Raw genomic sequence first — 11,575 nt, 5'->3', positions numbered from 1 at the left:
GAGACAGGTCTTGCTATGTTATATAGGCTGGTCTTGAACTCCTAGTCTCAAATGATCCTCCTATTGTCCCCTTTACCCATTTATAAATCAGGTTGTTTATTTCTTGCTATTGATTGCATGAGTTCCTTATGTATTTTATATTTCAACCACTTACCATATATATGGTTTGCAAATATTTTCTCTCATTCTGTAGGATGCCTTTTTATTCTGATGAGTGTTTCCTTTGCTACGCAGATTTTTAGTTTGATATAATCCCATTTGTTCATTTTTTCTATTGTTGACTTTGCTTTTGGTGTCATATCCAAAAAATCATTGCCTAGATCAATGTCAGGAAGACTTTTCCCTGTTTCCTTCTAGTAGTTTCACAGTTTCAAGTCTTATGTTAAAGTCTTTAATCCATTTTAAGTTGATTTTTGTATACCATATGAGATAAGGGTCCAATTTAATTCTTTACCATGTGGATCTCTAATTTTCCCAACAACATTTATCGAAGACACTATCCTTCCCCAGTGTGTGTTCTTGGCACCCTTTTCCAAAATTAGTTGATCATACATATGTGGATTTATTTTTGGGTTCTCTAGTCTGTCCCATTGGTCTATGTATCTGTTTTTATGCCGAAACCACTTTGTTTTGATTACTGTGGCTTTGTAGTATATTTTGAAATCAGGAAGTATAATGCCTCTAGCTTTTATGTCATTGCTCAACATTGTTTTGGCTATTCAGGTTCTTTTGTAGTTCCATATGTATTTTAGAATTTTTTTTTCTATTTCTGTAAAGAATACCATTAGGATTGTTATAGGAACTGTGTTGAATATGGAGATTATTTCCAGTAATATAGACATTTTAACAATATTAATTCTTCCTATCTATGAAGAAGGAATGTCTTTCCATTTACATGTATCTTCTTCAACTTCCTTTATTAATGTCTTATAATTTTTCATGTATAAACCTCTGACCTCTTTGGTTGTTTATTCATAAGTATTTTATTCTTTTTATTGCTATTGTAAGTGGATTGATTTTTTTAAATTCCCTTTTCAGATACTTTCTTCCTTGTGTATAGAAACATGATTGATTTTCGTATGTTTTTTATAACCTGCAACTTGACTGAATTCATTTATTAGTTCTAACATTTATTAGTTCTAACAGTTTTTTATTGAGTTTTCAGAGTTTTCTATGTACACCATCATGTCATCTGCAATCAGAAATAACATTACTTCTTTTTTGATTTGGTTGCCTTTTCTTTTCTTATTTAATTGCTCTGATTAGGATGTCCAGTACTATGTTGAAAAGAAGTGGAGAGACTAAACATTCTTTCCTTGTACCAGATCTTAGAGAAAAATCTTGCAGCTTTTCCCCATTATTATAATGTTAGCTGTAGAAGTTTCATATGTGGCCTATATTGTGTTAAGGTAAATTTCTTCTATACCTATTTTGTTGAGAGTTTTAATCATGAATGGATGCTGAACTTTGTCAAATACTTTTTCTGCATCTATTGTGATGATGATCTGGGGTCTTTTTTCTTTCCTTTTGTTAATGTGTTGCATCACATTGATTGATTTGCATATATTGGAGTTCTTGGCGGTAAACAGTGCTGGAGTGCTGCTGATCTCTTTTTCCTCTATGGGGAATGTTGTGGCCAAGGGAATGACCCTTGGTGCTAAGTCCAGCACATGGGCGTATTTAGGCCACAGAGATGCCACTGTCTGAGATGCAAGTGCATGCAGGGCAGCTGAAGAGCTGGGTCTGGAGCTCAGGTGCATGCAGAGTGATCACAGCTGTGGGGTCCCAGGTCACAGCCACTTCTGAATGACATTTTCATGGAACAAGAAAAATGGCCAGAGAAGGACCGTTAGTTTTGCTAGATAAAAATTATTTATCATTTCTGTGGTAGTAATGTGTTCAGGATTCTGTTTTCATTAAATACTAATAATATCTTGGTTCTCCAATAGATATAATGGATTTCCATGTTTAATGCTTCCCCTTGACATTTACCATCTTCCCCATGAAGGCATCCTCCTTTTGCATTTGCATAGTATGGTATACTTTCTATTATCAATTATCAATTATTATTATTATTTATACTATAATGACTCATATATATTTTTTTAAATTTTTTTAAGTTCAGGGGTACATACCTATTCAGGTTTGTTACCTAGGTAAACTTGTGTCACAGGGGTTTGTTGTACAGATTATTTCATCACCCAGGTACCAAAACTAATAGCCATTAGGTATTTTTCCTGCTCCTCTCACTCTTCCCAGCCTCCACTCTCTGATAGACCCCAGTGTGTTATTCCCTTCTATGTGTCCATGTGTTCTTATCATTTAGCTGCCACTTATAAGTGACAAAATGTGGTATTTGGTTTTCTGTTCCTGTGTTAGTTTGCTAAGGATAATGGCCTTCAGCTTTATCCATGTCCCTGCAAAGGACATGATCTCATTATTTCTATGACTGCATAGTAATCCATGCTATATATATACCACATTTTTTTATCCAGTCTATCACTTTTGGACATTTACGTTGATTTCATGATTCATGTGTATATTTTACCTCTACTATTAAATTGGAAAATTTGCAATGACAGAGTCTATGTGTCATTCATCTAGTATTCAAAGAACAACATCTGGAATAGAATAGTTGCTTAATAAATATTAGTTGAATACTGCCTGCTTTGATCATTTCTGTAAGGTAATGACTCAAACTGTGGAATATTCATTATGGTTCCACATTTTTTTTAATCAAATATCTTTTGCACTCATTCTGTTCTAATTTGCCCAGATTGATTTAGTTCCTTCTAATGAGCTGCATGGTTTCTTTATTCTAGCCTTCTGCTCATTCTTACTAACCCCTATATTCAATTCAATGTAGTGCCTATCATATGTAATCCTAGAACTTGGACCAGACAGCCTCTCTTAGTATTTAATTATTCTATGCTTGTAGCTATTAATTATCACTAGACAACTCTAAGCTATTTATTATATATCTAAATTGCTTAGTTTTGACTAACTTAGATAAATCGCCCCCCTTATTTTAGACAGAGTTTTCCTCTTGTTGCCCAGGCTGGTGTGCAATGGCACAATCTCAGATCACTGTAACCTATACTTCCCAAGTTCAAGTGATTCTCCTGCCTCAGCCTCCCAAGTAGCTGGGATTACAGGCATGCACCACCATGCCCAGCTAATTTTGTATTTTTAGTAGAGATGTGGTTTCACCATGTTGGTCAGGCTGGTCTCGAACTCCTGACCTCAGGTGATCCACCCACCTCTTCAGTCTCCCAAAGTGCTGGGATTACAGGCGTCAGCCACCATGCCTGGCCAGATAAAACCGTTTTAAGTATTTAAAAAATTACTAAATGTCCATCTTTATCAGGAAGAGATTAAACCAAACCATGTCTTCCTAACTAAACTAAAACCATGTCTTCCTAAACTAAACCATGGTTATACCATTTTGGAATAAACTATTAGATTATTTGTCTATAAGATGTATAAATATCCTTGAACTACTATGTGAATTACAAATCTTTAACTTCCTTAAGAATAGTGAATATTCACATTTACTATAATCAAATACAATGTATGTGTCACGTTCTGTAAACTATTTTGCAAAAATAATTGAATCAAATTAATGAGAAAATAATAATTGATTTTTACACTTTTGAATTAGCATATATATGGCCAAGGTATGGGGGATGGTTCAATTTATGGTTCAATCTACTAATTCTTATCAATACCTTTTTTAAAAGAAATCTGTGGCATTCTTAAAACTGCTGTTCAGTGTAACTGCCAAACTGCTTCTGAGTCCAGCTGTTCCTGAAGGAATTTATTTATATGAATAATTAACAATTTCAAAGCTACTATTTAATTTTGCAGTAACTTCCTAACAAAGTCATATTTCTCAAAACAATTATAATTTCACTGGAAATTGAGGGGAAGTTTCCAGGGGCCAGCATAGTATCTAATCTCTAGATATTTTATGGAGACCCCCACAACCTCTTAGTGCTAGCCCTTTAAATCCCAAAATTAAGCTCAGTGTCACGAAACATAAGGAGAATTCTCTACTAGCATTAACAGTAAAAAGATTATCAAGGCATTACCTTTTAACATCCCATCAGAAACTTCATAAGGAAAGAATAAGAAGGACGGACAAGAGTTTTAAATTATGAGAATGACATTCAATTAAAATGTAAAATCTTGTGTTTGGAAGTTCGAATGAAGATTTGGCTAGAATTTTCTATGTAACCAATATGGACAAGGCATTCTATATTAGGTAAATAATGGTGATGATGGCAACTTTAGGAGCTAAGAATGATGAGGCCCACTTTTCAGATGAGTCAAGGCAAGTACAGATAGAGTATATGAATTGTTCCACATCACTGGTAAAGGAAAAAAGAGGGCTGGGTCTTTTCTAGATGCCTGCCAGCAGAGAGAGAAGCTGGATTTCCAGCAGGGGTTCAGGAGACCTAATACAGGACTCGGTATGAAAACAGAAGCAAAGGAGACATGAATGGTTCCTGGAGAAAAGGTACTCACTATATGACCCTGTACCAGGACAGGACACAACAAAACAGGATAATGAATCCCTATTTTGATAGCCAGGCTTAGAAAATAAGAGGCATTTCCTAATTGATGGAGGAAGAAGAGATTTCCAGTGGATGGAACAGGAAAAGAGAAAGGCTTGAGGCTGACAAACAGTATAAATGACATGGATCTTCTCTGTTCTGCTTGGGTTAGAAAGTGGGACCAGAATGCCCAGGGAGGATGATTTAGGGGAAGTCTTTGCTCATGGTCATTCCTTTCCTGTTCCTCTGCAAAACTATTCTTTATCAGGGGTGTCCAATCTTTTGGCTTCCCTGGGCCATGATGGAAGAAAAACTATCTTAGGCCTCACGTGAAATGCACTAACATTAATGATAGCTGATGAGTTAAAAAAAGAAAATAGCAGAAAAATCTCATAATGTTTTAAAAACGTTTATGAATTTGTGTTGGGCCACATTCAAAGCTGTCCTGGGCCACATGCAGCCCCCGGGCCGCAGATTGAATAAGCTTGCTTTAGGTCTTAGGTAAGTTGCACTTCCTCACAATCACTTTCTCTGACTTCTCTGACTAGAGACTCTCCGAGCACAAGATTTATCTGGCTAGAGACTCATACTACAACACAATTCCCCTTCACAGCACTTTTCATTTGTTGCAATTCTCCTACAGCAAAACTGTAATACTTCACAACTGTAATATTATATTTATTTCTATGTTTCATTACCTTTCTCCACTAAACCTAATAGAGACATATGAATGATTTTGTTGCTTTTTATACTGCTACCACCTAGCAGAGTGCCTACTCCACTGCAGGCACACATAACTAGTTGTTGAATATATGAATGAATGAAGTTGATTGGGTTCATTCAACTTCATTCATTCATATATTCAACAACTAGTTATGTGTAGAGAGTCATTAAGGACAGTAAAAGTATGAAAAGGAGAAACTAGGGACACAATAAGTTTACAAACTACTCAAATCTGGTTAGAGTTGGTCTTATTTACTGTCAATTGGTTAAGGGCAAATAAAAAGCTATGGCAGACTATGTCTTTGTCCTGGGCAGCTGCACACATGAGCAGCTTAAGTGGAACTTTGCCACACTGCCACTGGCCTTTATGATACATGCCAACAGTGCTGCACACAATTAGAGGTTATGGCTATTTGTTTTACCTATGAGGAACCTTTGTTCCTATATGTGTTTCGTTAAGCTGGACTTTGCAAATTACTTCCATTTCACTCATGTTAACATTATGCGGTTTGGTAAGTAAAAAGCAACAGAGACAAGACAAGATCTTTGCTCTTAAAATTCATAAAGGGCTTCTTTGAAAATTGTTGACATCCCCATACTTCAAGGGTCACAGCCCAAATGCACTCATCATAAATTATAGGACATTAACCCACTTTTTCATTGTCATTAGAAGTGACGGAAATTTTTGAGAGCTTCAATAGTTAAATTAGCAAAGAAAAACAGAAGTAGGATCTATATTTACTAAAGAACACCTACCCCCTCATTTTATCATTGTTGCTAGTTATATCATAATGGTAACACTAAGCACAATAGCTAAAATGTATTTAAAACTTCTACATGTCAGCCATGGAGCTTTAAATATATTAACATTTAATTTAATCCCCAAACATGAAAGCAGGGACCATACTTTGTGCACATCTGTAACCTTGAGAACAGCATAGATGCAGGACAATAAATGGTAAATATTTATTAAAAGAATCACTCTAGGCTAGGTGAGGTGGCTCACACCTATAATCCGGCACTTTGGGAGGCTGAGGTGGAAGGATTGCTCGAAGCCAGAAGTTCAAAACCAGCCTGGGTGACAAAATAAGACTACACGCACACACACACACACACACACACACACACAATTAATTAGCCAGGAGTAGTGGCACATGCCTGTAGCCCCAACTACATGTGAAGCTGAAGTAGAAGGATCACTCGAGCACAGGAGTTCAAGGCTGCAGTGAGCTATGATCACACCAATACATTCCAGCCTGGGTGACAGAGCAATACTCATCTCTTAAAAGAAAAAAAAAAAAATATGCAAACAAATGGGACGAGGGGACAATACATGTAGTGTTCAAAGCAACCATCTTTAGGTAATTCAGTTTTTAAGAACCATAAATTGAATACCATACTCTGATAAATTTCATACTAAATATATAGAGTAATGAACACAATACAGCTGAAAGCAACCTCCAAGGAGACTTCATTCCTTGCAAGGTTGTAGAAAATGAATGATGAGCTACTGATACTATGGTTGGCTCCCAATAAATGGTTAATGTTGTTATTCTGTTACCTTTTTGTGAGTGAAGAAATTTATAAGTAGTATTTTTGTTTTAGGAACTTAAGAAAAAATCAAGACTATTTTAATACTTTGCATTGTGTGGAAAATATTACCAAAAAATCAGTATATGGGGCAAACTGGACTTTGTATGATAATAAAAGGTTACTTCAAAAGATAAACACAGTAGAAGTAAAACAAAATGCAACAATACTCATATGTAGATGGATAGCTTTAAACATTATTGATAAAGGGTATGACATATAGCAACATAAGAGAGTTCAAATTAACTTTAAAAAGACATGGGAAGTGTAGAGTAAACTGTTAGAATTATGATCACTGAATTTTGACACACACATCAAGTTATAAAGCCCACAGGACACTCTATGGCATCAGTCATACCAGCTGGATGTCACAACGTGCCCTGCCCCTTCTCCCTGCTTTGTTTTTCCCCGTAACACTAATCACTGCTTCACGTCCTATTTTGCTTATTTGTTTCTTATATCACTCCTGACTAGAACATAAACTCTGTGAGGGCAGAGATTTCCACCTGTTTTACTCAATGCTGAATCACCAGTTCTGAGTGCCTGAGACACAGATGGTCGTCAATATTTATTTGTGAATTAAATAAATGAAGGCAGAAATTGAGGTCCAAAGAAACTAAGTACCTTTATGTAGCGGGTAACTGTTGAACCAGTTAAGCTGTGCCAGCACTTTTAAACTCTCATCTAGGGCTCTTTTCAATTCCCTAAACTGTTTTTTCCTTTGAAACCTTCATCTGCCTTTCCTTTATTTATTTATTCGAGACAGATTTGCTCTGCAGACCAGGCTGGAGTACAGTGGCGTGATCTCAGCTACACTTCGGGCTCAGACAATCCTCTGGGACCACAGGCATGTGCCACCATGCCTGGTTAATTTTAATTTTTATTTTTGTAGAGATGAGGTCTCACTATGTTGCCCAGGCTGGTTTCAAACTACTGAGCCCAATCAATCTGCCCACCTTGGCCTCCCATGCTGCTGGGATTACAGGTGTGAGCCACCGTACCAGGCCAACTTTATTACCAACAGTGAGAGGGATGGAGCTATACATCTAAACTGTGTGATAATCTATAACCATTCTTTGAGGGTTTCTAGCTTGCTCCTAGAACTCCCATTACATAGGAAAAATAGGTGTTTTTTTCCCCCAAATTCCACAATTTCTCCAAGATTCTGTATAGGAAAAATTATTAGCTCATGAACAGCTAAACATAATGCCATTGGCCTGAATCTGACTTGTAAAGTACTTTAAAGATAGACTAAACTCTAAGCAGCCTAGTTTCAAATCAGTTGAATTCTTAATAGTGTAATATCTTCTTTAAAAGTAAGCACTGGGCTAAGCCAGCTCCCTGTTGAAGGAACTGAGAGTGAACAAACAGAAGTCAACATGTAGGTTACCCTTAAATGGAAGAATGAGAAGGGAAGTAATGAAGGGAGCCACAAGAAGAAAACAACAATGATAATCAGACCTGTGGGGCTTTTTCCTATGGAAATATATTTTGGAACCTGCAACTTTTTACTAAACAACTATTCACCAAGTGTGAGAGAAGAACACAGACATTTTCAGATATGCAAGGGATCGAACAATTTACCACATACCCAGAGTAGGATGAATTCTGGAGACTCCTGAAAACTAAGAGAGCAAGCCAAGAAAGGAAAATATGGGATAAAGGAAACAGTGGGTCCAACTTAAGAGAGCAGCCAAGAGAATGTCTTTGGCTGACAGTATCCAGCAAACCTAGATAGCAATCAGCTTAGATCGGGGCAAAAGGATGAAGGGTGTTAGAGGGAAGTCTCTCAAGGAAAAGTACATTTGACAGAAAAAATAACATGGTCAAGTTTGAAATAAAATGATGTCGCCATAAAGCTAAGGCACAAGAACAAAGGAAAGGTGATTAGAAACTCCAAGGGAACACAAATTGCATATAAGAAAGAAAATATAATCATAGATTGATTGACTCCATGTGAATATTTAGTAGCAATAAACATTTTTAGAACTTTAGAGTTACCCAAGACACAAAACAAAAATTTAATTATGGTTATAACTGAAATGGATATAAAAGCTGTAAGTCTTAAAAAAGTAAAAACTTCAGAGTCTGTGAAGCGGGAGAGGAAAGGACAGCTAAAGGCAGATTACAGAGAGTGATACTGTCATCTGATGAAGTGGGGAGTCAAAAGAGACTACAGTTGATGAAGGAAGAAATAAAGGTGTAATAATATTATCTGTAAAAGATGGCTGTAGGCCTAATCCCCTGATTCCAGATGTGGGTCAATATACAATAGATAAATTAATATAACCGTATCTAGAAGATGAAGAAAAATAATGTCTGAAATAGACAAATCAAGAAAAAAGGTGAGTTAAAAGTGGTTATATATGGAGATCAGGATTGGGGATGAGGGTAAGTGGGATAGAAGATAGCTTCTTGCTATAAGCTTTTTGTAATATTTAATTCTCTGTAACCAATTGTTAGTATTACTTTAATGGAAACAAATTCAAGTAGAGGGAGAGAATAGGTTCATGACTTAGTCAAGTCCCAAATTCTTTTGCCTATTAGAAAATTCCAAATCCTTGTTGTCCTGTAACTATAAGTGTACTTTCTGAAATTACTAATGAAGGGGGAAATTTGTAATTGTTACCCTATTTCTTAAAAAGATACAACTACAGATTACAAATTCAATTTTTTAAACCTAAAAGGCAATGAGGTAGGATGAAAGTAAGAAAATACAAATTTATTTTTTGGAATTGTAAACTCAAAATTAATGAGCTATAATACCTTAGCTGCTTATAGGTTCTTCCTGTGCTGATAACAATTCAGAAGTGAACAAAAAAAGAAAATTACAAAGTTAATATCCCTTGCCTTCTCTCAACTTCAAGATTTTTGGCAGCTAGAGTTTCACATTGTTAGGCAGAAAGGTTTAACACAAGCATCTGGGATTCATTCATGTCAACTATTGCTCTTTAAAAAAGAATTTTTTTTAATTTAAAATATTAACCTTCCTTTAAAGACTATTTCAGAAGAAATAACTGTCCATTCCTCATATTCCCCACCAAAACTCCATTTCAAAGTTTCAGCCTGCCCTAAGAAATTGAAAAGGAACTCCCTTCCTACATCCTAAATGTCTCTTCATTCTATATCAAAAAGCTTCAGGACAGTCCCCAGGGTGAACAGCAACTCCTGGATCCTCAAAACTACTTCCAGATGTGAGACCTCAAGGTAGACTAGCAGATCCAGGCTTCCAACCCCTTTCCAGATGACAGCCTCCAGAAAGATGAGTGTGGCGAGACCTAGTCCCCTGATTCCAGACATGGGCCAAACAGCACATGAATAAATTGAAATCTCTCTCCCTACCACATGGAATTCCCTAACGGAGAAAGCCTTCTGATGCCTTTCCAACAACACTCCACATTAAGCCTCCAGAATCTAAGTCTCCATAGATCAAAATGTTATTGTTCTGTCTCTTACCCCTTTTTTCTCTCTTCCTGTTTTCCATCTTCAATCACAAAACAAAACGCACACCGTTCCTCACCTGGGTTAAATTGCATAACTCTGGGCACACTTTGGGGATTAGGTTATTTTGAAGGGCTAGAGTCTTCAGGCCAGGCAGTTTTCCTAATGCTGAGGGCATCTTTGTTATCTTCTTCCCATTCAAAGTAATGATCTTAGTGTTTTTACCACCACTCAATGCTTTTATTAACAATCTCTCAGTCATGATCTTGGAAAAGAAGTAGAAAACAAAGAGGGTAACCATTAGAGGTTAGAGTTCTTTATTATAAAGCTTTAGAACCTCTAATTACAGAATTGGTGTATCATAGAAACAAGAACATTCTGAGATCTACCATGTTGAAGGGACTATGTGAAAGATAGGGAGGGAAGGTAGCTGGTCCAGGTTTGTGGCAGAAAATGTATAAGGTAAGCCTAAGACAGCTCATGCCTGCAATGTTGAAGTTGTCAGAGATTAATGAGGACATAGAAGTGAACTTCTAGAAACTCCCACTAGTCTAAGATGGAAAATACTAAGGATCAGAAAAAAATAATCTAGAGTAGACTGAAACACACCAAAACACATTAAAATCTGAGTTTGTAATGGCATTTTTAAAAAAGAAACATTAATCACACTAGGATTTACTATGGCACCAACTCTGCCTGAACATCGAAAAAGAAAAAAATGTAAGCATTTCTGCTCTCCCAGTACAAACTGCATTTCAATATAACTTAATAGTTAATAATATTCATGAGAATTGAAATGAATAAATGAGACAGAAAAAAATAGAATAATCACAATTTTTGCAAATTCTAATAAAATGGGGCTATGCAAAAATCATAATTGGAGACTAAAAGTAATAGATGAAAGGTTGATAAGGAACTTTATAATCAAGTGAGCAGATTAATAACAATCTACTAATCAATTTTAGCATCAATAAAATTGAGACAATCACATAACAAGCCTTATGAAGCAGTCTAATAAAAAGTACACAGCAGCACCACCCATGAAATGTTCTTGCCTAAAAATTAAATCTGAATTTAATCATGGCTTCAAGATCTAACTACCATTTACAAAAAAGAGGCCTAGAGAATAAGTTAAGTTCATTACAGGGAAGTATTCAGTCAAATCTATAACACAGAAGATTTCACAGGACTGGTCCTGGTCCAATGTCACAAGGTTTCACCAACAAATTAAAGGCATTAATAAAAAAGAGGAAAAGTGTTATAAC

At 36.1% G+C, this 11,575-nt stretch overlaps 1 protein-coding gene across 3 annotated transcripts in view; it reads right to left on the bottom strand.

Annotated features, from left to right (window-relative positions):
• The window catches only part of LRRC69 (leucine rich repeat containing 69), a 127,790-nt gene extending 116,689 nt beyond the window's left edge, over nucleotides 1–11,101 (bottom strand). For all 3 annotated transcript variants that reach the window (XM_037741856.1, XM_037741854.1, XM_037741857.1), the window contains exon 1: nucleotides 10,390–11,101. In XM_037741856.1, coding sequence (XP_037597784.1) covers nucleotides 10,390–10,611 — 222 coding nt within the window. In that variant the 5' untranslated portion in view covers nucleotides 10,612–11,101. The remainder of the gene's footprint in view (nucleotides 1–10,389) is intronic.
• Between the last annotated feature and the right edge of the window lie 474 nt (nucleotides 11,102–11,575).

The sequence above is a fragment of the Cebus imitator genome, unplaced genomic scaffold (genome assembly GCF_001604975.1).
Source record: "Cebus imitator isolate Cc_AM_T3 unplaced genomic scaffold, Cebus_imitator-1.0 Scaffold109, whole genome shotgun sequence".
NCBI lineage: Eukaryota > Metazoa > Chordata > Mammalia > Primates > Cebidae > Cebus > Cebus imitator.
This window is presented reverse-complemented; position numbering and strand designations above follow the sequence as displayed.